Source organism: Pygocentrus nattereri, chromosome 14 (genome assembly GCF_015220715.1).
Source record: "Pygocentrus nattereri isolate fPygNat1 chromosome 14, fPygNat1.pri, whole genome shotgun sequence".
NCBI lineage: Eukaryota > Metazoa > Chordata > Actinopteri > Characiformes > Serrasalmidae > Pygocentrus > Pygocentrus nattereri.
In genome coordinates, this window is record NC_051224.1 from 10,495,501 (window position 1) to 10,523,203 (window position 27,703).

General features: G+C 38.7%; 2 protein-coding genes and 1 non-coding gene across 7 annotated transcripts; all 3 read left to right on the top strand.

Annotated features, from left to right (window-relative positions):
- The first annotated feature begins 131 nt into the window (after nucleotides 1–131).
- On the top strand, nucleotides 132–247 carry LOC119265168. Its single transcript, XR_005131453.1, has one exon. It is a non-coding gene; the product is annotated as a U5 spliceosomal RNA (small nuclear RNA).
- Nucleotides 248–7,216: 6,969 nt separating this feature from the next.
- Nucleotides 7,217–21,046, top strand: LOC108412272 (beta-1,4 N-acetylgalactosaminyltransferase 2-like). Of its 5 annotated transcripts, XM_037544528.1 has the most exons (13): nucleotides 7,227–7,343; nucleotides 10,671–10,706; nucleotides 10,842–10,995; nucleotides 11,171–11,239; nucleotides 11,492–11,626; nucleotides 12,504–12,610; nucleotides 12,723–12,760; nucleotides 14,639–14,819; nucleotides 16,081–16,167; nucleotides 16,696–16,877; nucleotides 17,545–17,688; nucleotides 17,803–18,031; nucleotides 19,972–21,046. In XM_037544528.1, the coding sequence occupies exons 3-13, from the start codon at nucleotides 10,898–10,900 to the stop codon at nucleotides 20,151–20,153; spliced, it is 1,452 nt and encodes a 483-aa protein (XP_037400425.1). In that variant the 5' UTR covers nucleotides 7,227–7,343; nucleotides 10,671–10,706; nucleotides 10,842–10,897; the 3' UTR covers nucleotides 20,154–21,046. The 5 variants fall into 5 exon arrangements, with proteins under 5 accessions (XP_037400424.1, XP_037400425.1, XP_037400426.1 ...); XM_037544527.1 differs by lacking the exon at nucleotides 10,671–10,706 and having other exon boundaries at nucleotides 7,217–7,343; XM_037544529.1 differs by lacking the exon at nucleotides 10,671–10,706 and having other exon boundaries at nucleotides 7,239–7,343; nucleotides 10,882–10,995.
- Nucleotides 21,047–24,634: 3,588 nt separating this feature from the next.
- gngt2a (guanine nucleotide binding protein (G protein), gamma transducing activity polypeptide 2a) lies at nucleotides 24,635–26,576 on the top strand. Its single transcript, XM_017684252.2, has 3 exons — nucleotides 24,635–24,758; nucleotides 25,638–25,727; nucleotides 26,262–26,576. Exons 2-3 carry the CDS (start codon nucleotides 25,644–25,646, stop codon nucleotides 26,385–26,387), a joined length of 210 nt encoding a protein of 69 aa, XP_017539741.1. The 5' UTR covers nucleotides 24,635–24,758; nucleotides 25,638–25,643; the 3' UTR covers nucleotides 26,388–26,576.
- Nucleotides 26,577–27,703: the final 1,127 nt, after the last annotated feature.

A 27,703-nucleotide genomic window follows, 5' to 3' on the forward strand; every position in this document is an offset into this window, starting at 1 on the left:
GTCCAAAATCTCTTGGTCTGCTGAAGCATTAAGAGTTTCTTCACTGGAACTAAGGGGCCAAGCCCAACTCCTGAAAAACAACCCCACACCATAATCACTCCTCCACCAAACTTTACACTTGGCATAATGCATAGCTCGGGTTTCTCTTCATTCACACACAAATCTTTCACCTTTTACTAAAGATTTCCGTGGAGGGGAACATTGACGAGTTCTTCTTATTTTTGCCATCGCAGAGCTAAATCTGGGGCAGTCATGGGCTGGAGGTTAGGGAACCAGCCTTGTGACCGGAAGGTCGCCGGTTCGATCCCCAGAGCCGACTGCACATGACTGAGGTGTCCTTGAGCAAGACACCTAACCCCCAACTGCTCCCCGGGCGCTGTGGATTGGGCTGCCTACCGCTCCGGGCAAGTGTACTCACTGCCCACTAGTGTGTGTATGCTCACTAGAGTGTATGTGGTGTTTCACTTCACAGATAGGTTAAATGTGGAGGTGAAATTTCCCTGTTGTGGGACTAACAAGGGTCTCTTAATCTTAATGCAGTCAGACAAGTACCCCTCTCCTGGCAACTGCTCAACACAGATCCTCCGTAATCCATCAGATTGCCAGACGGAGAAGCGTGATTCGTTACTCCAGAGAACACGTCTCCACTGCTCTAGAGTCCAGTGGCAGCGCTTTACACCACTGCATTGACGCTTTGCATTGCACTTGTTGATGTAAGGCTTGGATGCAGCTGCTCAGCCATGGAAACCCATTCCATGAAGCTCTCTATGCAGTGTTCATGAGCTAATCTGAAGGCCACATGAAGTTTGGAGGCGGTTAGCAATTGACTTCAGAAAGTTAGCAACCTCTGCGTGCAACACGCCTCATCATCCTCTGACCCCCTTTTACGTGGCCGACAACTTCGTGGCTTCCACTTTGTTATAATACCAATGACAGTTGACCGTGTAATATTTAGTAGTGAGGAAATTTCACAATTGGACTTGTTGCACAGGTCGCATCCGGTACAATGCTGGAATTCACTGAGCTCCTGAGAGCGACCCATTTCTCTTGTCTAATATGTGGGTGAATGAATACTTTTAGAAATATAGTGTACATCTGATGTCCAGATTTTGCTTCTTTAGCTGTTGCGGCCAGGGTCCTCTCTGTGTGTGGAGTTTGCATGTTCTCCCCGTGTCTGCGTGGGTTTCCTCTGGGTTCTCCGGTTTCCTCCCACAGTCCAAAGACATGCAGTCAGGCCAATTGGACATGCTAAATTGCCCCTAGGTGTGAGTGTGTGAGTGACTGTCTGTCTGACCTGCGATGGACTGGCGACCTGTCCAGGGTGTATTCTGCCTTCCGCCCGAAGACTGCTGGGATAGGCTCCAGCATCCCACTGTGACCCTGACGGAGAAGCGGCTTAGAAAAAAATGGCATTCTCAAGATGCTACAAGTGTTGGGGGCATGCATTATGGAGTTTTCAGATAGACGTGCATGTTAAAGATGTCTTAACTTTTTTTTTTTTCATGAGAAATGTTTACAATAAAATACAAGGAAGCACATGTCTGATGTTCAGAAAAGTGTCATATCACCTTTTGGTATTCTGTGGATGTGCAACTTTGACAGAAGTGCCTTTTATAAAACTGTCCATTCATTATAAAATTATCCATTCATTATAACCTCAAAATGTACTTGATTGTGTTCGACTTTGCCAGTTTATACCTAAGCCATGCCCACAAAACCAGTTTACCCCATGCTTAAATCTTGGACTAAACTGCAGTGTGAAAGATGTTTTGCTATGAAAGATCCTGTTTAATTTCAAAATAAATGGTAATAAATAAAAACAATAAATGGTAAAATAAATAATAATTTACCACTGAAAAGTCTTTTTAATTTACCCTTTGCAGTTTAGATTGGACAACACTGGCCTAGGATTAAGTTTAATCTAGGGGGAAAGGCCCCTACGTTGTTTTTTGCAACTGTACATGTTTTTACACAGGAAATCCCAGTATTACATAGGGTATCAGTGCTGTATAAACTGGCCTTTAAGCCCCATTTCTGCATTCTGTATTTGGGGGTAGGGTTAGCGCATTTGTATACTAGAAGAATGGTGTGTGGGTTTGTATGTGAAATAAATAAACAGTACTTGTTGGATTCTATGTAGTGTTCACTTATGGTTTAAGATTTTGTGCTGATTTAAGATGTTTACTGGTAATTTACCACATCATAACTAAATGAAAGATTTTTTAGAAATGTATGAAAACATCAATGCTTAATTTCTGTGATACAATATACCCCAAAGACTAAGAAGAGAAGACCGCACATTGAATTTCAAGGGTAATTGAATAAGAAACATGTTTTTTTCAGGATTACAGGAACCTGGAAAAAGGAAATATAATTAAAAACTGGTCAGTGTTCTATAACTGCCTTCATGTAGAAAAGTTCTGTTGATTGCTAACATAAATGCAGTTGTATAAAGAAAATTCACATGTATTGAAATGCCCAGGCTGCAACTGCTAATGCTCAGCAATGGCTTATAGATGCAAAGATGCAGTATATTGCCAAACATATTCACTCACCCATCAAAATTATTGAATTCAGGTGTTCCAATCACTTCCATGGCCACAGGTGTATAAAACCTAGCACCTAGGCATGCAGACTGCTTCTACAAACATTTGTGAAAGGATGGGTCACTCTCAGGAGCTCCAGCATGGTACTATGATAGGATGCCACTTGTGCAACAAGTTCAGTTGTGAAATTTCCTCGCTACTCAATATTCCACAGTCAACTGTCAGTGGTATTATATTGGAATTGGAAGCTCTCGGTATTAAAATGGAAAGCTATTGGGAATGACGGCAACTCAGCCAAGAGGTTGGCCATGTAAAATGACAGAGTGGGGTCAGCACATGTTGAGGCACATAGTGCACAGAGGTCGCCAACTTTCTGCAGAATCAATCGCTACACACCTCCAAACTTCAAGTGGCCTTCAGATTAGCTAAAGAACAGTGCATAGAGAGCTTCAGGGTATGGGTTTCCATGGCCATGCAGCTGCATCCAAGCCTTACATCAACAAGCGGAATGCAAAGCATCCATTGCAGTGATGTAAAGTTCTGCCACTGGACTCTAGAGCAGTGGAGACCTGGCAATCTGATGGAAGAGCCTGGGTTTGGTGGTTGCCAGGAGAACAGTATTTGACTCTACTGTGCCAAGTGTAAAGTTTGGTGGAGGTGGATTATGGTGTGGGGTTGTTTTTCAGGAATTGGGCTCGGCCCCTTAGTTCCAGTGAAAAGAACTCAATGTTTCAGCAGACCAAGAGATTTTGTACGATTTCATGCTCCTAACTTTGTGGGAACAGTTTGGGAATGACCCCTTCCTGTTCCAACATGACTGCGCACTAGTGCACAAAGCACTCTGTTGCAGGAATGAACGGCGGTGGAGTGGACAGAGAGATGTAGTGAAGCTTCTTTCCTGTTTTATTTATTTATTCTCTTTTTTCTAAAACTTTTCGTCAAATAGAGAAAATACAGTGCAACAGGCTTCAAGTTTGCCAGGCTAAGTCAAATGAATGACCCTGAACACAACCACTTTAAACAGCCAAGACACAGTACCTTCTCCCAAAGCATCTACACCAAAAAACCCTCTGCTCTGGAGTAGTGATGTGTCGTTCGCGAACGATCCGGCTCTAAGAGCCGGCTCTTTGAAGTGAACGATTGGAACCGGTTTTAAGATCCTATTTGGGAGCCGTTTTTTCCTTCAGTATCTCGCTGTCTCTCCGCCTCCCTGTCGTTGCGCTTGTGCTCTGCAAGTGCCACAGAGCCGACAGTTTTTTTCCAACGTCGTTTTTTTTGTCCTTCGGTGCCTCGCTCTCTCCCCTCCTCCTCCCCCTCTCCTTGCGCGTCTTGCTCTGCTTCTGCCAGTGCTACAGAGCGGAGAGGTTTTTTTCCTCAGTCGGTGCCTTAATGTCTCCACTGCCCGCATGTCAAGCGTGTGCTCCACACATCTGACAAATCACACGCAGCTTTCAATTAATAAGGTAACTGGGAAACACTGAAAAAAAAAATCTCCACTTTTTTGTGGAGGCAGGCACTTGGCCAAGCTGTATTGCGTTCGTGGGCAGGTGTTAATACAGACACTCACTCACATACAGCGGTCAAGAAGCACGACAGAAAGAAGGGGAGTCTGTGTGAGAACACAATAGGCCTAGGCGTGAAAATGAGTGACAGAAAACGTAGCAAGATTTGGACTCATTTTAATGCAACGTCGAGCTCCAGGGCAGAGTGCAGACTGTGCAAAGGCAGCATTTCATATAGAGCAGGCTCGACATACAACTTGCACAGGCACATGAGGACATCACACTCATCAGTATTGCTGGAGGAGTCGAGACCAGAAAGGGAACCTTCTGACAGTGCAAGTGCATCAACTGCAACTACTTCTTCAGGTGCAATAATATCAACTCTAACTGCTTCTTCAGCTGCCACAACGTCTGCCCCCATTCCTACATCCCAGCCTTTTTGTCGAAGTGGTGCTATTTTGTGATAAATTAATAATTGGTTATAATAAAAGTTTTATTTATAAAGCATTGTTATGCAGCATTTTTACTCATCACAAGTGCTTAATAATGTCAATAATGAAACAAAATGTTATAAAATTAGGTTTAAGCTATTAATTAATTAATAATGTAAAAAAAATATATATGGGGAGCCGTTTGGGAGCCGAAAGAGTCGGCTCTCCACAGTAAGAAGAGCCATTAGAGCCGCATCTCAAAATAGAGCCGAAAATCCCATCAGTACTCTGGAGCCTCTACTGGGCTTCTATACCCGTAGCCCCTCCCCACAGATGAGCCCAATTGCACAAGTAAATCAATCAACTAAATAACAACATTCTAAATGAAAAATAACAACAGAAAAGAATAAACACAAAATACATAAACAGCCAAAATAAATTTCACTAAACAAAAATCCCCACTACACATTATCAAATACATTTCCCCCAAACTCAGTAAAACACCCCCGCTAAAATAGTCTGCGCCGCCCGGAGCGCACTGACTCCCCCACAATAATTGTAGACTGGACCAGTCCCTCGGGTTCGTCCGAGGAAAAGAAAGCGTTTGGCATGCTGGCAAACCCACCGAACCCGTGGTATTTGTAGAGATCACTACAACCATTAAACTAAAAAAAACGGACATGTGTAAGTGTGGTTACTACTGTCACTGGTACAATGTTTTAAACAGATGGATTCAATATTTAGGACTGTGGCGCGTGTTGAAAATGCGAGTGGTTAAGTGAAAACAAACAAATGCTACGAAGTGGCGGTAGGCCTCCCTGCCCACTGTAACAGATGCGAAAGAGATGCTATGGCGAAGGGTGAAATATGAAATGCTTAAACCGGGTAAGCCAAGACAGCAAACGGGATTAAAAATGCAGTGTTACTCTCGCAGTAGGTCAGCTGGAGTTTTAAAAATGCCGGCAGATAGCTGCCTCTGCCCCTGTGCGCTTGCGTGAATGACAGGGTGTATGAGTGTGTGTATGTGATTGGCGTAAGCGTCACGGCTGCTCCGTGACACACTCCATAAAGACATGGACGAGTGAGAACTTGAGTGGCCTGCACAGAGTCCTGACCTCAACCTGACAGAACACCGTTGGGATGAATTAGAGTGGAGACTGCGAGTCAGGCCTTCTCGTCCAACATCAGAGTCTGACCTCACAAATGTGCTTCTGGAAGAATGGTCAAAAGTTCCCATAAATACACTCCTAAACCTTGTGGAAAGTCTTCCCAGAAGAGTTGAAGCTGTTATAGGTGCAAAGGGTGAGCTGGCATCATATTAAACCCTATGGATTGAGAATGGGATCTCACTCAAGTTCACATGCGTGTGAACGCAGACGAGCGAACACTTTTGGCAATATTGTGTATTTTTGCATCCAGGGAAGTGGAATTCTTCTGAGGGGATTTGTAGCAGAGAGCTAACAGTAATATGATTTTTATTTCCCTTCCCCTCAATGAAGGTGTAAGAAAGGCTGCTACTTTTGACATCTCTTTTTTGGCACTGCAGTGTGCAAAGTCTTGGAAGCGATACTTTACTTGAATCTGTATCAAAAAGACTGAACAGTGACAGAAAAGTCAAAACTGTCATTAGTAACTGATGACAATTTAAGGGCATAATACATTTCTGTCTTATCAAACATTGTGCTAACTGTCAACAACGATGAGCTCCTCCAAGCTGCTGTCTAAGAAAATTAAGCAATTAATGCCTACAAAGCAAGGGAAGACTATAAAGATATCAAAGTCCTTCCAGCTCCCAATTTCTCTCAAATGTCTTTAAAAAATGGGAGTTAGGGGGAACTTTAAAGGTCAAAACAAAATTTAGAGAACTCTTAGATAGAACTGCTTGTGTGCTGGTCAGAAAGGCAAAGCTAAACCCCCATATGATAGCAAAATACCTGAGTAGACTAACAAATCGATGTCATGATTAGTTATTAATCTCAGTGTTAATGAGCTCTGCTGAAGCCTGAGAAGATGGTTAAGTTAATGTGATGATCATTTATTTATCTCAGCTTTAGAAAAAACTCATTTGAGGGATGAATGAACTGAATGGTTTCCTCAGTAGCAGACATGTTCACAAAAGATAAACTTGCTATCAGTGGTGTACTGGACATACATACATGTCATTACCTTAAAATCACATAGCTACCCATTTTGTAGTCAAATTCGCAATAGACAGCAGTAGATGGGAGGTGATGAGAGCCAAAATAATGTTGAGAGTTTTGTAACGCCATTTAAATTTAAGTGTATATTTCAATTCACTTTATTTCAATAAATAGCAATTATAACAGTGTTTCCCCTCATATGCCTTAAAAATATGTATTATATGTAAGTAAATAAAATATAAAAAGTAAATCATATTTAAATGTATTCTGAATATATTACTTTTTATGTATTGTAATGAACTGTTACTGAATACTTTAGGACAGTGTATTGAGTATTTGGCCACTACTTTTTCAAAGCAATCTCTACCAAAAGTGAAATAAGTACACACTGCCTATGTTGTACTTCTGCTGGTCCACAGCATCCATTTTCATATTCAAATATGTGGGTTCATGTCGACCCATGACAGGTGAGTTTCCTCATAGCAGAATGGATAAAAAGCTGGAGAGACAGCATATCAACAAGTGATTATAGAGGTGGGGCTGGGTGCTTCCCAGGTAACAAGTTCTGCCCCTCCCACATATTCTTGTCGCTGCATCACAGGTTGACATTTTCCTGCTCTGAGTGGAAGCAGTCGCTCAGGAAGTTGGTGAGATCTTATATATTCTTCAAAACCAGGACAAACTCTTCAGAAGATCCTGTGGAGTAAATCACGTTAACCGTGGGTGAGATACAACTACTTACAAATCACTAATGTGGAAAGGAATTGAACTGAATCTAGCTCTTAACTAAATATCTATTGAATGAAACTGAACTTGGGGTTGAGTGTGATAGATTCTACTAAATCTAATCCTGATCCTAGACCTAACCCTAACCTTACTTTAAATGGGTTGGTAATCAATATGCATATGATTGAAAAGCAGGGGTGGAAAGAATACTGAAAAATCTCTACTTGGGTAAAAGTACTGTCGCTTTAGTGATATTAATAAGGGAAATTACTCAAGTAAGAGTAAATAAGTAGTGGATTGGAATGCTACTTGAGTAGTCAAGTCACTTTTTGTGCCATCTGCCATCACAACCTGAAAATATTCATTAAGCTATATGCATTTAATGGTAAGATGATTTTATAAAGCTTTTTAAGTTTATCTGTTTCTAAAAATTGTTTAGAGTCTCTAAGAGGCTCTGCAGTTTGTGACGGTTTAATTAAATCTGTATAAAAAGGCTGCCTGATTAAGAGTCAAACTTACATGAAGATTTCTCCATTAATAATGTATTAGTGACAATCCAAGCTCCCTGTATGTTTGCTTACATTAAAAGGGGTAAACCTCTACAGACAGTATTTTTACTTTATTTGATAGATAAACAACTAAACACCCTGTCCCCAACAAACGCTGTTACTACAACGTTAAATATCATAAGCCAACTACCCACTTAGCAACATTTCATGGAGTTCCATGCACAATATAATGGAACCTACCATTCTAGGAGGCTGTGACAACTTTGACAATGTTGACTTCTTTGAACGTTGCCAGACATGTCCACATGTTACTGTAACATAGTCAAACGGTGGTGCTGTGTATGCTGTCTGAAACAAGGTTGTCACAACCTCATTATTAAGTAAAACTGCTGTGTGGTGTCATGACTACCTGTTGGCAAGTGGGTGCTTAAAAGTTGGCAAAATTACACCAAGTTCCATGCACAACATAATGGAGCTTATTAAGGATTCTAGGAGGTTGTGACAACCTATGACAACATTGTCACCACTCTGTCACAACATCCTAGAATGTTGTCAGATAATATTAAAACTTTCTGAGAAACACATTATTTATAATGTGACTACGTTCTGGGCACCAAAACAACAGGTTGTCACAATGTAACTGTGTTTCCTGGGGAGGGGCGTTTTAACACAGAAGTTTTTTTTCCATACTCTGGACCACTTGTTTTACGAATTTGGTATGTTTGGTAAAGTGTGAAAGCTGTTGGAGTGGTCTAGAGAACTGATCTCTGTTCCTCCTGAATCCTGGGGTTTGTGAAAGCTTGGATTGGCTCATTCTTTAATGTGCCTGCTTCAACTTATCACTTCCCTATTCAAATTTCATAATGGTGCGGCAAGGATTGTTGTGGACAGCAAAAGAGATGGAAAGCCTTATAGGTATATGGAGTGAAGAAGGCATTCAAGCACAAATAGCCAGAGCTCGTAAAAACTCCATTGTTGTGCTAGAGTACTTCTGTCTGAAAAAATGATAAAAAGCAGCAAAAAGGCGACATTGGTGCCTCCCATTCTGCAAACCAGTGCACAGAAAAGTGGCACATGGAATTGCGCAGTTGATCCATGGTTAAATGAGCCCAGAATCCGATCAATTTTGGTACAGATGGCTGTTTATCTCCAAAATTACAATAAAACTGTATTGATGAGTGACCGTAAGCTATGAGTGGGCAGGCACTCGCAATAAAACACACAACAGATTGAAAGTTTAATAAATAGCCACAATTGTATTCTAAAACAACAAAGTAAGAAGAAAATCATAAACACAGAAGCTGTTTAGCTAGTCTTAGCCAGGGAGCTGCTCTCTCAGGCTGCAGTTGAGTTGTGAAAAGCAGGAATCTTGACAGATTTCATATTTAGCTACTGATAAAGAAAATGCTTTTTCCATTTGTTCATTTGAAAACGAATGGATATGACTGTTTGGATAAAGGATGTTCCTCGCATGTGCTGGTAAAGGTGGTAAAGAACCTTTAGTCAGTTTCACTGTTAATTCTACACCGTATCATGTAATAATTAACAAGTGAGACAATAAAAATGCACTTTGTCACTTTACTGTATGTGGAACAAATCTAGGACGGGTTCTTAGATTACAATGTTTGAGAAAGCATAGACTGTTGATGTAACCATGACAGGCACTACAGAGGTGTAAAAAGTAATAAACAGGCAATAATGATGGTACAGAGACACATACTCAACAGTGAAAATCCTGAAGGCCAGCCAGAGATTAAATTCAATGCAAATTTCACAGATTAAATAGCATTAATATTCAACACCACTGCTTAGAATTGAGCGCAGACTCGAATTACATCTTGAGTCGTCACTCGGTTTAGAATTTTGGTGGGATCTATTTCATACAAAGGTGACCCATTTCACATAGTAAATAAAGGGTTCTTGACATGGGAACAACAGAACAAGAGTTTTTGGTGCTGTATAGAACCATTTTAGAAAAGGTTCCATGTAGAACCATCTGCAGCACATTCTCCATCAATCTTAAGAATCATTTCACAATGCAAGGAACCCTTTTATCATGTAAAGTCTTCATGGTTCTATATAGAATCATTTTCAATGCTACTTGTTTTCAATCTCGACAACAACCAATAGTAAATTAATGTTGTTGGAACATTATTAAGCTTTCAGTTTAAGTTGACATGGCAATTTAAGATAAACTGTCAAAAAGTGCATAAAATCACACAGTGTGGCTGCTACTTACAGGTTGTGGTTGGGGTTGTGATGCTATCAAATTTGGACCTGCCCCTCGGTTCAGGGTCAAGCGCTGAGTGAAGCCTTGCTCGTTAGAGTTTACTCGTGCAGAGTAAACCAACAACTTTGATTTAAAGCTGTCAGGAATAGTATTAAAGATGTTGGCTTCCTATTCGCCAGCTTGTTGTTTTCGTTGCACCTTGATATTGATATTCCACCTTGCTGTGGTTACATTCTGGTGCCCATACAAGCCGTAACATCAGCGCTTAAGGTAAAACGAAGTATTCAGTCAAGAAGCTGACCAATAGGAAGCCGACTTCAGCCTTGTTAAAAGATGGACAATAAGCCAAGCTTGCAGACAGTTCTGTTCTTTGAAAAATAACCTTCGACACGCCATTCACAGCCTGGAAAGGTGCATTTCTGCACATATCTTCCATTTTCATTTAACACTTTGTTGTTGTTTTCTGCTGCTCTTGAAGTTGTATGTAAATTTTGGGTGTATAAATATTAATGAGCCAACTCTGTTATGCTAATAGTTTAGGATTTTTTAATTGTCCCATTTTACCACCCTCTTTCTCAAATGTAGGATTGGCATTTGAAGGAGGAGACAACAGCGTGTGAGGTTTGCAGTTCCATGTACCAAACTCTCCTTGTTCAGCTGTGCTAATGTTCATACAGTTTTCCTTAATAGGGTATTCTGCTCTACTATAGCAACAATAACTGGTCTGTCTTTCTGTGCCCTCTATTCAATTTCCAGCTTGTAAACCAGACTGTGGATGTATTTCTGACCTCTGCAGATCACTGTCCATCACGATGCAGTGCCTGCTGCGTGCCCTGTGTACTTGGATTGTCATTGCCATCATTGTGACAATCATCTTGTTTACATTAAGTGATGAAAAATTATTCTCAGTGTACGTATTTAAGATTTTCAAACAAAGCTAAATAATTAATAACACATTTTCACATTATAGTAGTATAGTATAGTATAGTAGTTTAAGGAAAATGAGAAATTTTTCATGTACGTTCCTCTCTTTTAGGTTGGCTATAGGTGACGTATTTAATTTTTATTCATTTATTTTTCCACAGAACATCATATCCATTTAAATGGATCAGAAACATGGATTGTTCTGAAAGCTTTCATTTAAGAAACCAAAGGTATTTCACTGATTTATGGTTAAAAAGGTTAAAAATATTTAAATTTTACAATATAAAGTATAAAGTATAACACCATTTGTGAAGCATGAAAAAAAAACAAATTTCAAAACTTTCTGGAATGATCTCTGAATGTTAAACATGTTGAATTTTTATTCTTTATCATTATAAACCTACTTTAGAGTACAGTACACTTACTTGTTCAGGACTGGTGCCTGTTTTCACTTCTTGTTGTTGTTTTCCTTCTGTTGTCAGCAAGAGGCTGCTTCTCAGTGTAAATCGTTCCTCATGCTCCTGTGAAGGGGATCATCTTAGCAGTAAAGTGCCACAGGAAAGTCTTGGTGCTGTTGAGAAACGTCGGGCAGAGGAGTACAGGCAACACCAGATTAGGTTTTACAGATTTTATTATTGAAGTAGGCCCATTATTATTGAAATGCTTTTCTGGATGTAGATTTCTTTTAGCCTTAAATCAACTTAGCATTCACCTTTTAGACTAGATTTGTCCTTTTTTTCTCAAACTTTCATTGTTAAGATATAAACAAAATAATTCAGAGTAGAGAATGAGATCTCTGAACAGCATAACAGCTCTGAAAACTTGCACATGGAATGCTATTACTTTGAAATGAAATGGTTATGAATGGGCTGTTTTATAGTAGTTTTGAGATAAGGTTTTATCCTAAATGTAAAATTATAAAAAAAAACAAAAAAGATCACAGACATGAAGCAACTGCCCATTTTGTGAAGTATGTGTGTCACTGTGAATCTTTTTTTTCTTCTAAATACAGAGAAATTTGCTGAAATTATTGTCTTAATTATTATCTTGGGGCAGTCGTGGGCTGGAGGTTAGTGAACTGGCCCTGTGACCGGAAGGTTTCCGGGTTTGATCCCCAGTGCCAACAGTCCATGACTGAGGTGTCCTTGAGCAAGACACCTAACCCCTAACTGCTCCCCGGGTACAGTGGATAGGGCTGCCCACCACTCCGGTGTGCTCACTGTGTGTGTTCACTGGTGTGTATGTGGTGTTTCACTTCACGGATGGGTTAAATGCGGAGGTGGAATTTCCCTGTTTGCGGGATTAAAAAAGTATCACTTAACTTAAATTTTACACGTGGCAGATTAAGAAAACAAATACTAGAGTATCCCAGTAATTCAAATATTTTTGTATTCTGCCTACCCAGGCATTCAGTAGGCTGTACCAGATTGGTAGTGTCAGTCTTTGGTCAGAGATCTCTGAAATAATTATTCTTTCATCATGTGTCTTTATTAGGACGGCAATGAATTTGAACAAAATTATTCTCGCTCTACCCAACTCGCCTCTTCAATACCCTATTCATGGATTAACAGTCATTCCCATGAAGAAAAGTTTGATACCAGGTAAGGGGTACATGCTTTACCTCAGCTTTATTCTTTAATGATGTTGAAGTTAAAATCTTTGTAATGCCAGGCTGCAAGTGATGGTTTGTGGTAAAGTGATATTTTGTTGTAGGTTTAGCTTTACATGCAGACAAGAGGGCCAAATATAAGGTATGATTATACAAAACACTATTGCTTGGAACAGAATGCATGTGGGAAGCTTGGTGCTGCTTGCAGGATACTAAAGGTGGAGGGGCTGGTTTCTTTCACACCTGTATTCTTTCCTGTATATTTACAGTAGAATAGGTCACACTGAAAAGTCACTGAAAGCAACATTAGCAAAAGAACTGTGCTTTAGGAGCTTCGTGAAAGTGGTTTCCATGGCTGAGCACACAAATCTATTTTTAAAAAATACAATGCCAAGCAAAGAGGGTGAGTGGTGTAAAGCATGGTGCCACTGGACTCTGGAGCACTGGAAACATGTTCTTTGGACTGATGAATAATGCTTCACTATTTTGCAGTCTGAATTTGGATTTGGCAGATGCCAGGAGAAGGCTACCTATCAGAATATATAACGCCAAGAGTAAAGTTTGATGGAAGAGGGATAATGGTCTTTTTCAGGGTTTGGGCTCAACCTCTTAGTTCCAGTAAAGGGTAATGTTAATGCTATAGCAACGACAGGTTAAACAGTTATATGCTTTCCAACTTTATGGCAGCAGTTTGGGGAACGGCCATTGCTGTATCAACATGAGTGTGTCCCTGACCTCAACTCCACTCAACAACGTCAGGATGAATTGGAACATGAATTATGAGCCAACATCAGAGCCTGACCTTATAAATGCTATTTTGAACAAATGGGCATAAATTCCCATAGACACAATTCCAAAATGTTCCCAAAATAGTGCAGGCTGTTCTTATCTTATCTTATCTTATCTTATCTTATCTTATCTTATCTTATCTTATCTTATCTTATCTTATCTTAGTGTATCTCTGGTCCTGACTGACTGTTATTATAAATACTTTATTTTTAGTTTTAGTTTAGCTTTAGATCTGTTAGGGTTGCTGACTTTGTAAGTGATAATTCATCCCTGCTAATAAGTTTTGTTATTACAGTTGCTAAGACAGGAGGCTAAGTGATTTAGCAAAAATGATTCACTAAGATTTGCAAAAATATGCAACATTTAAATGTGTTCCATTTAAAGTATGTGTTAACTTTTCACACAGAAAAACTAAAGAGTAATGCTTCCTTCAGTGTTTTTACTTGAATGCAGGACTTGAAATCATCTGCCTATCTGACTGATTTCAGTTTGTTTTCTGGGTGATGGTTAAAAAGCTGCAATATAATGCTGTCTACATTTAGACCTATCAAGACAATTGATGAATTCAGCATTCAGCTATTGTAAGGTGCACCTGTTGTTGACACAGATCTTCAGTTACACTCCATTGCTCCATAGAAAAGCATTTCTGACAGAATTGGATGCTCTGGAGCATATAATGTCACGATTCCTAAGTGTAAGTAATTGCTTTCTCTGGAGTTATGGTGCTGCATCTAATACCTTTTGGCGTTTTTGATCCAGACCTAATCATCCAACATAAGTACTTTTATGTTACTAAGACTAATGCCTTTCTAGCTACTCACTAATGCCCTTCTAGCTGAATGCAATCAAACCCTCACAGAAATGTTCCAACATTTAGTTTAAATACTTTCTGGAACTTTTGATTTCAGATGCAATGTTGGATGAGTAGGATTCTAGAACCTTGGAAGTACAAATATACAGTCCCAGGCATGATAAAGGCTAAATTATCAGGCCTGGTTCTATTTTTGTCCTACTGATCCTAAAGCCCACACCTCTGCCACATTCTGCTAGTGTCATTTTAACACTTTGTTCTAGAATAGTGGCATAGAAAAACTTTTACGATTAAGCAAAAATAAAAATACATATTTGCTTTCCACGCTGCACTACAACACACCTGAAATAAACTGTGTTTACCCTGCTGCTCGTTACTCCTGAAATGAACCTGATCTGTGTTTATCTGCCATGCTAATAGGTGTCTCTGAGTGTGCAGAAAGGTGTGTTATCAGTGAATAATGATCTGAAGAGAGTGCAGGTGGATGGGCAGGACCAGAACACATTAACCATTTCCTCCACTTGCCTTGACCTAATCAACCATCTGCTGAGTGGAGTGATGTACAGCAGTACTGTCTACCACATCAGGACAAGTGACATGGGTAGGGCTCAATGTTAAGCAGAGTAACACTCAAAGCCAAGTGTGAGGCATTTTATTGCTGCATTCGGACTATCTTCGTAAACATTGTGAAGTCATAAATATCAAAAAGTGGTTCCAAATACTCTGTAATTACATGAGCCAGTATTTTAAGTCAAGACAAAGTTTATTTATATAGAGCTTTTTACAACAGGCATAGTCACAAAGCAGTTTTATGGGAAAATCCGGGTCCAAGCCCACTTAAGCAAGCCAATTGCGACAGTGGAAGAAACCTTGAGAGGAACCAAGACTTATAAGGGGAACTCATCCTCCTCTGGTCGACATAGGATATCAAACAGTAACACAACAGCAGCATGAACAGAGAATAAGGTTTTAACATTTGTATAAAATATTAAAATACAGAAAATGGGGAAAAGCAGGTGAAGCAATGGCGATGATTAAATAGTTTGGGTCTGTGCAGCAGTATCATCAAGAGGGTCAGTGGAATGCAGAAGAGTTTTGCTTTGACTAGGCTGTTGTGGATATATAGTACTGTGCAAAAGGCATAGACCACTCTTTCATTTATTGCATTTACGGTCGAAACACCCATTAATTAGAAGTTATTTATTTTTTTCAGTGTCTGGAAAATATTTTTTCAAGAAAAAACGTCAAAGCCTTAAAACTAAATAAAATATCAAATTTATCAGTATTTCATTTGTCCACTCTTTACTCTTGTGCCCTTAAACCCAATGAGTTACAGCTGTGTCTTTCCATCAAAAGCTCTTCCCAAAGCTCTTACTAACATTATGCTTCCCTTTAAAGAGACAATAACATTCACACAAGCATTTACTGATTTCACATTTCTTTTTCATGTGCACTAAAAAGGGTAAATGAGATTATATATCAGATAGCTAATGTACTTGCATAAAGAAGTACATCAGGCAAGTACTTTAATAAATGTTAAGAAAATAAGTGAAAAAATTGAGTTTCTGAAACTGGAAAAAAGATACAAAGAGTCAGATTCTGCAGGGAAGTCAGAATTCGGCACAAAACAATGTTCACTATGCTGTGAAGTTTGTTTCTTTTTATGTTTTACATTAATAAGTCTGTATGACTTGACTTTCATGAAGACCTAGATGTGGTTCAAACAGGTTGAGAGAAGTTTTGGGTATGCGTTTTCAGCAAAGATTTGGGTGACTATTGACTTCTAGTGTTAGCAGGGTTAGCTAGTTCTATACATACATTAAATACTGTGTATCTACTAACTTAAAGATTTCTATTTTCAGTTTCCTTCTCTTTCGAGGACTATGAGGCAATATTCCCCATCACAGTCCGCAGGCCTTCAGTACCTGTTCTCTATGATCCTGGAGAAGGTGAGAGCACTTGGTAAATCCTTTGTTAAAGCTTCAAAGAACAACAAGGCTTACCTAGAGGTTCTGTGTTTACATGGAGCACATAATTATACATACTCTTCAATAAAAGTTACATCAGTCCTTGCTCATATATATAATGTATGTGTGTGTGTGTGTGTGTGTGTGTATAAAACACATTTGTCTCCAAAATGGAAACTTTTCAGGAGAAGGCAGACATGTTCTCAACTTTCTATGTAAACTAATGTAAAGAGATTTTACAAGCATTTTTTGAAGCATTTCTATTTGTGCATTCATGATGAAGTGTCCACACACTGTAAAAGACTGCTGCTGTATTCAGATGAAAAACAAAAATCTCTTTTTTTTTCCACCACATGTGTGATTTTGGTGAAATGTTTATGGACTTTGCTAATACTAAAATGTAGCATGGTTATTGTAATTATGATGCACTGTGTATTAAATAGAATATCCAATCTGTCCAAAGCAAACACTTGAATGAAGAGATGTTTTCCTACTCTTTTTCATTTCTAGACATCAACTCCTTGGTGACCATAGCCATTAAGACTTTTCTCAGATACGCTGAGCTAAAGGTTCTCATAAAGAGCATCCGCCGGTTTTATCCAGACATTAAGATCATCGTCGCTGATGACAGCCTAAATCCTGAAAATGTTTCAGGGACCAACATAGAACATTACATCATGCCTCCTGCACAAGTAAACACACTACACTCACCGGCCACTTTATTAGGTTCAATTGCTTGTTAATCAGCTAATCAGCCAATCACATGGCCGCAAGTCAATGCATTTACGCATTTAGAGGTGGTCAAGACAACTTGCTGAAGTGCAAACCGAGCATCAGAATGGGGAAGAAAGGTGATTTAAGTGGCTTTGAACGTGGCGTGGTTGTTGGTGCCACGTTAGTTAGAGCCTATCCCAGCAGTCAACGGGCGAAAGGCAGGATACAATATAATGTATATAATACGATATAATAATCCATCCATTTCCTAAGCTGCTTCTCTGTCAGGGTCGCGGACGATATAATAATGTTTATCATAATTTTTTAAAATTTGAAGCGTGTGGTTGTACTGAAAAAAAATAATTACACTTTTACTATAAAGTAAATATTACATTTAATTAAGTAGGTAGCCAGTATGGTTAGTATGTAGCAGCAGTACTAGGGATGTTTGCATCATCACTGAAGACTGCCAGTTCAGTTCACCATCCTGACAGTTAAATGCTAGTTTCACTGTATCTCCAATTTTTTACATGTATTCCTTTCATTTCACATCATTTCATTTTAACACTGAGCTCATCTTATTATTTGGGCCTTTAACTGTCTTTCTCTGTTGAGTAAATGTGATTATAAATGATGCTCCCTCAGGGCTGGTTTGCAGGCAGAAACCTGGCCATCTCACAGGTCACCAGCAAATACTTCCTATGGGTAGATGATGACTACGTGTTCAATGGGAAGACGCGGATCGAGAGCTTTGTGGAGGTTATGGAGGCTGTTCCAGAGCTGGATGTGGTGAGTAATTAGAAACAGGTGGAGGTGATCATGGTGAGAAAGTCTGTGTTCAGTCCTTGTAGTTTACTGGACGATTTATGGTTTGATCATGAATTCCCATCTGTCCTTTCTCAGCTTGGTGGAGATGTTGATGGGAACCAGTTCTACTTTAGTCTCATGTATGATGTGGGGGATGAGAATGAGGGTGGCTGCATGAGTCGGTTATTCATGAAGGTGCACAGCCCATTGCCCGGCTTCGATGGCTGTTACCTAGTAGATGGAGTGGTCAATTTCTTTCTGGCCCGGACAGATGCAGTGCGGAGGGTTGGTTTTGACCCATTCCTGAAAAGAGTAGCTCACACTGGTAAGTTCTTCTTTGCTGTTTATGCAGTTTTACACCCATGACTCTTAGAAAGATACAATAACTTAACCTACATTACTGCTGGGGGTGTGAATCTCTAGGCACCTCATGATGATGAAATTTGATTTATTGTGCTAAGATGTAATTAGCAAATGATTCTTGATGCATCATGAATCATTTCAATCCACATCCATCTTTGATTTCTATAGCAACATCAGCATTTTTTATATGATAATGTGAGCTATAAACATTTGCTTAGTTAACATTAACTAATTTAATGGAAATCATATATTAAATAACGTTAAACTAAGTAACTGTAAAGGGTCAGCCTATGCTGCCGGCTGCATGCTGAGGGCGATGGTAATGAGGCACTGTTACTCTTGGAGACTCAAAATTCCAGAATACCAAGGTTTAATCAGTGGCAACAAAGTGCACCTGTGAATACCAGCATTTAAAGCTCTAACAAACAGCATACCCTTGTCACACCTTTGTAGAGGGGCGACCAGAAGAATAAAAGGTAAACAAAGGGAAAAGCTGAAATATAGTCAGCTCCCCATCTCTCATTTTGTGAGGTGTTTTGGTCTGGCCATTTAGTCTATTTCTTGAATTTATCCTTTATTTGTGTGACACCATATTGGTGTCTTCTCTGTGTGCTTTTTCCACCTGTTTTTCCCCACCATTAAGAGGAGTGTAATTCTGCTTTCCACCTGTGCAATGGTAAGGCACTGGGCTTGCAAAACTTGGGTTGTTGGTTTGAATCCAGCTGGGTGTTACTCTCCTCCACCAGACACAGCACTGTCTTCACAACATTGTTTATTACACCCTGTCATATTATGGAACTACCAAGAATGTGAATAAATAAGTCCATATTTGATGTATTATTTTCACTTATCAGTTTTACGACCCATCCTCACAGGTTTTCCTCTCTGTGCTTGGGTCTGCTCCCTGCCCATCCAGTCACATTAACATCATTTTTCAAACCTTATTGTGAAAGGTTTGACTACAAGCTGTTTCTTCTCTTCAAATGATGTACAGTAAAGTGATCTTCATATCTAATAATGCACCTGCTGGTGAAACTGCCATGCATGGGTGCATTCAAAAGCCACATCCATGTGCTTTTACATTTTAAAACATTGTTTTCTGTTATAGCAGAATTCAGCTATAGAAACTTGTGGGAAACCATGAAGTATTACATTTTCACAATTTATCTGAACCATTCAGGACACTTAAACTGTACAGAAAAAGAGAATAATTTTCTGCTGAGTATATATCACTCTCTGGGAAACCCTCAGCATATGCTGAAGCATTACACGTAATCTTTCAGTAAACGTTTCTGAAACATATCTGAATATTGCTGGATTAGCCTGTTATCTGGTAGCACCTCCTGAGCCAGCTGTTAAACAAATCTACATTCCTATGCAGGGTTTATTATGGTTTTGGGTCTTTGACTTCATATTTGTGAATTTGTAACCAAATTGTGTCTGCAGACATGCAAGCATTAGTGAGATGCCACATGAATTTCCTCCTCCAAGCTTTGCCACAATATCCTAGTTTGTAAAGTCTCTGCGTGCATGTGAGACTTCATAAAGTTGGACATTTGTATAGAGGTAGGAGAAATGCAGAGCCTACATGAAAATCTGATTGATATCTCGTGAATCGATTCGGAATATTTAAGGGGAGAATCATGATGCATCTAAGAATTGATTTTCCCCCATCCCTAATTAGCGCACTAGCTTGGTTAAGACTGAACAATAATGAGTAAACAAGCTGATTATTTTTTTAGCCTAGATAATTGTTCAGATGGAGGGCCTGTTTATTTGTGTGTACAATAAATCCCATTAGTCTATAGTATGTTGTGCGTACACAGGAACAATCTGCATAACACATCTCTTTACTTGGCACTCTTCTTCTCTCTGTATCACTGTCCTTTTTTGTTTTTTAAGAGTTCTTCATTGATGGACTTGGAGCTCTGATGGTTGCAACATGCAAAGGATTCTCAGTTGGTCATCAGAAAAAAAGGAAGATGTTTCCTAAGTATAATAAATACAGGCGCCTAATGAATGATGAAAAGGGAAAACTGGCCCATCATTTCTTTAAGAACCATCTCAAGTGCATCAAGTACTGAAGCAGGAGCTTTCAGGAGTTTCAGGACTTTGCTAATACTGAAATGTAGCATGATTATTGTAATTATAATGCACTGTGTATTAAACAGAATTTCCAACCTATCCAAAGCAAACACTTGAATGACAAGATATTTTCCTCCTTTTTTCTTTTTAGACATCAACTCTAGTGTTCTTTTGACATGTCTCTCTTAAATGGACCTAAAGAAGACCTTTACCTTAAGTAAGTTAATAGAAAATTCCATAAAATGCTCTCAAGAGTGGTTAATAGGTTGTTTAACATGTCCTTTGACAAAGAACAGCATGTGCTTTCCTCTTTGGTGTTCAGCAAATAACCGCATGTTGAGAGCATGCATTAACCCACACAGCTGAGAAGTGGAAAAGCATGCATTATATCAGAGTCACAGACTGTACTGAAGGTTTTATCCACAAGGCGGTGATGGTGAGCTGATGTTGTTCAAAGGTGGCCTACCTTGTGGGTTTTTCAGCAGAGGACAGCCATTATATCCACAATGATTCTGTGTTTTTGTGCTGGTGACATTGTTTCTGCACATAATTGCACAGTTTTCATTTAGTCTTTTTAGCCTAGTGCCACCTTTTCTCAATAAACTTCCCCAAACTAGTCCCTCCATACTAGCACTTCACCGTGAAGTATCACTTGTTATAGTTACCCCTAAGGAGAGCACAGTTACGGAAGAGGGTGTAAATAAGTGAGTAAACTGTGAGACACCCTTGCCAACGTTCAGTGGAATCAGGAAACTGTTATTGCCTGTTATTAAACTGTATATATAAACTGTTGTTTATATGTGTAAAATGTGTTGTGTGAGCACTTAAGCATTTGTAAGTGGCAAGAAAACAAACTATTTCTAGCTATATGGTTTCACTTTATGGTAGACACACTAATCTACACTGTGTGCACAATTATTAGGCAAGTGAGTATTTTGACCATATTATCATTTTTAGGCATATTTTCTAACTCCAAGCTGGATAAACTTGAATGCTTAATGGATTTAAGCATAGCAGGTGATGTGTATGTGTGTAATGAGGGAGGGTGTGACCTAAGGAGGTCAACACCCTATATCAAGGTGTGCATAATTATTAGGCAGCTTTTTTCTTTAGGCAAAATGGGCCAAAAAAGAGATTGAACTGACTCTGAAAAGTCAACAGTTACCAAAAGTCTCTCAGAGGGATGCAGAACTCTTGAAATTGCTAAGATATTGGGGCATGATCCCAGAACCATCAAACGTTTTGTTGCAAATAGTCAACAGGGTCGCAAGAAACGTGCTGAGAAAAAAAGATGCACATTAACTGCCAAGGATTTGAGAAGAATCAAGCGTGAAGCTACCAGGAACCATTATCTTCCAGTTCTGTCATATTCCAGAGCTGCAGCCTAGCTGGAGTATCAAGAAGTACAAGATGTTCAGTGCTCAGAGACATGGCCAAGGTAAGGAAGGCTGAAACCCGACCACCACTGAACAAGACACATAAACTGAACTGTCTAGATTGGTCCAAGAAGAATCTGAAGACTTTTCTGAAGATTTTTCAAAGGTTTTATGGACTGATTAAATGAGAGTGACTCTTGACGGACCAGATGGATGAGCCTGTGGCTGGATCAGTAACGGGACAGAGCTCCACTTCGGGTCAGACGCCAGCAAGGTGGAGGTACTGGTATGGGCTGGTATTATTAAATATGAGCTGGTTGGACCTTTTCGGGTTGAAGATGGGCTCAAAATCAATTCCCAAGCCTACTGACAGTTTTTAGAAGACACTTTCTTTAAGCAGTGGAACAGGAAGAATCTGCATCTTTCAAAAAGACAATGATTTTTATGCAGGACAGTGCTCCATCACATGCATCCAAGTACTCATCTGCATGGCTAGCCAGCAAAGGCATTAAAGATGAAAAACCTATGACGTGGCCCCCTTCCTCACCTGACCTGAACCCAATTGAGAACTTGTGGGCAATTCTTAAACGGTGGATTTACAGTCAAGGAAAACAGTACACCTCTCTGAACAGTGTCTGGGAGGCTATGGTTGCTGCTGCACAAAAAGTTGAACGTCAACAGATCAAGAAAGTGACAGACTCCATGAATGGAAGGCTTATCACTGTTATTGAAAAGAAGGGTGGCTATATTGGTCACTATTTTTTTTTTTATTTCTCAGAAATGTTCATTGGAAAGCTTTGAGTTGTTTGTTTATAATTCTCACTTGAACAGATGAAAATAAAAAAGTGAGATGGGATAATGTGTGTTTTTCATTTAGCTGCGTAATAATTCTGCACCATTATAGTTTCCCAATAAATATGTACATATAGATATTCTCCTAAGAAAGCCAAAACTTCACTTTATTTTTCTTAAACATTCATGTTTGAGGTTTATTAACATTTTGGATTAACCAAGAGTAGTAGTTGGTCATTAATAAAAATAATCCTCAAAAATAAGACTTGCCTAATAATTGTGCACACAGTGTATAACACACCATCAACACCATAATCTCAAACTAACAACAAAGTTGTTAGCAAATTAAGAACAATAAGCATCTTTCTCTGTGCTCGTCTCCCAAGCTGCATCTACAGCATCTTTCATCTTATCTATTTACAAGAAGTAACCCATCTAGAAATAAGATAACTAACCTTATAATATTTCTAAAACAGTCTCATAATAGTATTTATAGTACCATGCAGAAGTTGGGAATTACTTGCCATTTTAACCATTTTTGTTATACACAACAGTAACTTAGTTTTAAATATTACAAACTATTCTCCAGAAGGCGTGTTTAGAAGTTTTATTTAATATTTCAGGTGAATAAACTGATGAATCGTAACCCTGTCTGCCTATCTGCCTTGAGATTTGCACACCAGTGAAATGTGAGGATGTCTGGATATTAATTTTATTATAACATTATTATATTTATATTCATATTTTTCTTTTCCTTTTTACCTGAGTTTTATGAGTGTAGAGAAACATTTACTATGTGTATTGTAGTGAAAATTCTCAAGAGGAGAGTGACAAGATACAGTGCCTAATCTCTGGGATTAAGACAGTACAAAGGCTGCAATGAGATTAGAGGAGGTGACGCTTCCAAATCAAGATGCCTCTGCAATAAATGGGTCATTAATCAGCACAGACAGCAAGAGACCAAACATAAGAGAAGTTTACAGATTAAAGGCCATACTGTCTGTTTTAAACATTTGAATATGACAGGTTCTGCAGTCTGTCATTTTTATGGTAATAAACACAATTTTGCCCTGAAACCATAATGTAGCTGCTTTTTATCTTTTTATCAGAATAGGAGGAAATTTCACATTGTTGATTTATGTAATACAACATAACAGTTGAAGTGTGAAATCACCTAATGCTTAAGGCCACGTAAAAAAGAACAACTTCATGTATTCAGCCACATCTAAAAATTAAGAAGAAATAACCTGTTGTGAAGAAAAGTGTCAGGATTATTTCAATAAGGCATTTAGGCCTGCAATGAGTGGACCTTATTTGAACTGAACATGGAAACTAACAAGTGTCTTAACTTCTCACCACTATAGATAGTGATGGCGAGCTATTTTAAACGTGTTTCCAAGGAAGCCGCCTGTTTCCTTCCCCCTGCCTGGCTCACCTAAACCAGCACCTGCAGTAAGGGATCAGATCAGAGGGATCGTAGTGTTTACCATAACTAATTAAGGGGTAGGGTTTGACCCTGCTGTCTAGCCATCTAATAAGATAGGTCATAGGTTACTGTAGTTTCTTTCTGGACAATACTGTCTACCTACACATGGTATAAAACTAATGCTTACCTACAGAAAGTAAGCATTAGTATTCAGCACTGCTGCTGCATCTCTGAAATAGTAACATTATATAAGGAAAAATGTCAAGTTTAATGGATGTTAATGTAATAACATTTTATTGTGAGTGCCTTTGAGCCATTTGTATAGGTCCACTCAGAAAATGTTTACATCATGTAAAGAATAAGGGCTGCTTTCAAATATCGGGAAACATATTGGTGGCGTGACATGAACCTATAACCTCTTAGCAAACCACAGTCTAAAAATAAAACACATTTTAAGTCTATAAGGTAAAACTGCAATTAAGTTAAAAAGGACTAAATTGGTCTTTTAGTAAAGGTGTTTAAGAACGGGTAATGGGTCATGTTCAGGCCACATGATCCCTGCTCCCACTAACTCACTAGGTTTAGTGCTCTTTAAGAGGTCATGGCTTTAATCTATTAGATTTCTTAAAGCTGGATGAAACCCCACCTTGCCAATTCCCACAGGTACAGGCAGAACCTGTGCAGGTGTCCTAAGGTTGCAGAGCACAGGAACTGGAGAAAGTTAGATGTAAGGACTTAAGGTTGAGCCTTGAAGAACTCCATTACCCTGGTTCCATGATTTGACCTTTCAAATTACTAAGTTGGCTTAAGCTAATCAGATCGGGACGGAGGGGTGTTTGTTGGGGAACAGTCTCCTCCCTCCGCCACCCCTTACCATCTGGAGGTGCTCATGAAGAAGCCAGTGCTCAAGTCAGGAGTGCCCAGTACCTCTACAGAAGTCCACTTGCATGGTCCCTTAAAGGAGAAAAAAACTAGCTAGTCTCTCCATCATCTGCCCACCTCACCAATAGGTAAGTGTAGCACTTCAGCTGCAAAGACTTAAAACAGCAGATAGTTCTAATAGATTGTTACTTGATGTTTTTTTCTTTGTTTTTCAAGTAGAATTTAAAAGACAGGTTGAGGGATCTAAAGGATGAGAACTATATTTAATAACTGCAACACACATAAAAAAAGCAATGCATTTTGTTTGAATGCGTCTGTTGTAAAGACATGGACATCTTTTCCGCATATATACATTGTATTACATCAACACTGTTATTTCCAAAAGTAAGTAAATTAAATGACAAAGTTGGGTCGATGCGTAATATATTCGTGTGGAAGTGGTGCACTCATTTTATAATAATAAATTCAATACATCGATTTTTTAGTGTGGTATAAAAAAATGTTTATGATGGTATAAATTAATATATAAAATATAATGGTGTAGTATCAGACTACTTTTAATCTCAGCTATACTACATTATCATTAGTAATGATTTATAAAAAATTCTCAGGATGTGTACATATCCCTTATCAAAACCTTTAGTCATCAACCTACTTCAGTGTTTTAACCAAAACAAATGCCGAAGTCTATTGAACAGACTAGGACCATGCCGAGGAATATGGCTGTAAAAAATGACATTATTAAATTTCATCATTTATCTATGGAGAGGAATCATTATCAATAATCATTTTATGGGGTGTTGGGGGTACTCATGGCCTAAACAAACAAGTTGTGATTTAAAAGTGAAAAGGGCTGTCGCACTGTCAAGCTGTCCGAATGGTTTTAATGGTTAAAATGACTTTGACTGCTGAAATGGTCTGCATGAGTAGTTTCACAGAAGCTATCAAGATGTTTCAGTTCTATCAATGAATTGTATGTGTCTTCATAAAGTGAACTCTCTTCTTAGGGCAAGATGGCACGGGATATGTCTGATAAAGACATCCTGAAAATGGAGATTGAGCAGCTTCAGAAGGAGGTGAAGAACACGAGAGAGCCAGTGAGTATCTCTATACAGAAGAGAAAAAAACAGAAGGCAGAAGAAAAGAGAAGCTATAACCATTAAAAACTGAATTCAGATTACAAAACGGTTCAGAAATGTATAAGTAGAGCCACTGTAAAATACTAGATATACACAAACATATGAAAGTGTAAGTCAAAGATATTCTGTGCTCAACAAATAGGTAAAGTTATTAAACCACTGTCCTTTTCAAGGAATAATCTAAACGTATACTGCTTGGCAACCATGGCATAGTGTTATAGAATTACTTTGCTTTGCAGCAACAATTGTGTAATGATAATCTAAATTATTTATTAAATATGGATGTAATTTATCATATTCTATTTAATTATCATTTTATAAAAGGAAAATGCCTTGTGTCTCATCTTAAATCATGTTAGTGCACAGGCTCTCCTAACTTATTGTTTTATTAACTGATATTTAACACTGATGTTTACTTCTTCTGGCACTTCAGTTTCTGAGTCTCTCTCTCTCTCTGTCTCTCTCTCTCGCTCTCCCGCTCTCTCTCCAAAGGTCTCCAAAACAGCGAAGGAGCTTTGTGAGTTTGTTGAAGCTCAGTCAGCTGAAGATCCTCTTATTAAAGGAGTGCCTGAAGACAAGAACCCCTTCAAGGAGAAGGGTGGCTGTATAATAACCTAGCAAAGGCTGTGCAGTAGCTCTGTGAGAACTCAGTATAGGGACCTTTTGTGTCAGCCTTTCACCCCATTCACAATTTTCCCTCATGTACAGGTTCAATGGTAGTCATTCATGTAGTTTTCTGATAGAGTTCTGACTGTTTCAATGCCATTTCAAAGAAATAGAGTGTAAATAAAAGTATGTATACTGTAACAAATGGTCTGCTTTGGTTTGTGTAAAAACATATTCGTTAAGTTCACTTCCCTGAGACATGCAGTACAGTGCCTAGGGGCAATTTAGCGTGTTCAGTCAGCCTGACTGCATGTCTTTGGACTGTGGGAGGAAATCCACTCAGACACAGGGAGAACTTGCAAACTCCTCACAGAAAGGACTCTGGTTGCCCAGTTGGGGAATCAATCCCAGGCTGCTGCTCCTGCTGATGATTATGATGATGATAATAATAATAATAATAATGATAACTATTTATAGTATTATTTCATACCAGATGTTTCAAGTTTCAAATTTATTTGTCATTTGCACAACATGTCAGGGCAGTTTTATCATAATTTGAACATGCCTGTTGACCTTTACATTGTGTGTAATTTTCATGATGAACGGACTAAAAGAAACAGCCCTAAATGACTTATGAATAATTCTGGTTCCATTGACTTACATTAAAGCTTTTCTTCTGACAACAGCGATATATATATATATATATATATATATATATATATATATATATATATATATATATATATATATATATATACATATACATACACACACACACACTATATATATATATATATATATATATATATATATATATATATATATAAAATATAGTGAAATATACACAAAATATAGACACAATACACACAAGACATAGAGACAATATACATTAAAAGTGACATGGGTGACTCTGCTCTGTAGTTCTTTAAAGTGGCTTAGTGTTAAACTGTTATTGTCCATAGCAGAGATGGTATGATAAAATAATAATACTGACAGAGTGACTGAGTGAAGTGATAGTTGGGGACAGAGCCACAGCTTTACAGCTTATTCAGAAGCCTGACAGCCTGTGGGTAGAAACTGTTCATTAGCCGGGTTGTTCTAGCCTGGATGCTGCGGAATCTCCTGCCTGATGGCAGGCTGTGTGCTGGGTGACCGCTGTCTGACCAGATCTTTTTGATTTTCCTGAGGCAGTGGGACTGGTAGATGTCCTGTAATCAGAATCAGAATCAGAATCCCAGAGGGAAATTGCAGTTGTTACAGTTGCAACAATTTATGTAAAAGCATAAACACTTTAATAATTTAAAACAAAGTTAAAGAGAAATTTGCAA

What these genes read in the sequence shown, in the direction of transcription:
- LOC108412272 (XM_037544527.1), top strand. Translation starts at nt 10,898, where the DNA reads ATGCAGTGCCTGCTGCGTGCCCTGTGTACTTGGATTGTCATTGCCATC. An exon ending in GAAGAAAAGTTTGATACCAG is followed by an intron (nt 12,611 to 12,722) that starts GTAAGGGGTACA and finishes ATTTTGTTGTAG; the next exon opens with GTTTAGCTTTACATGCAGAC. An exon ending in ACATCATGCCTCCTGCACAA is followed by an intron (nt 16,878 to 17,544) that starts GTAAACACACTA and finishes ATGCTCCCTCAG; the next exon opens with GGCTGGTTTGCAGGCAGAAA.
- gngt2a (XM_017684252.2), top strand. Translation starts at nt 25,644, where the DNA reads ATGGCACGGGATATGTCTGATAAAGACATCCTGAAAATGGAGATTGAG. An exon ending in TGAAGAACACGAGAGAGCCA is followed by an intron (nt 25,728 to 26,261) that starts GTGAGTATCTCT and finishes CTCTCTCCAAAG; the next exon opens with GTCTCCAAAACAGCGAAGGA.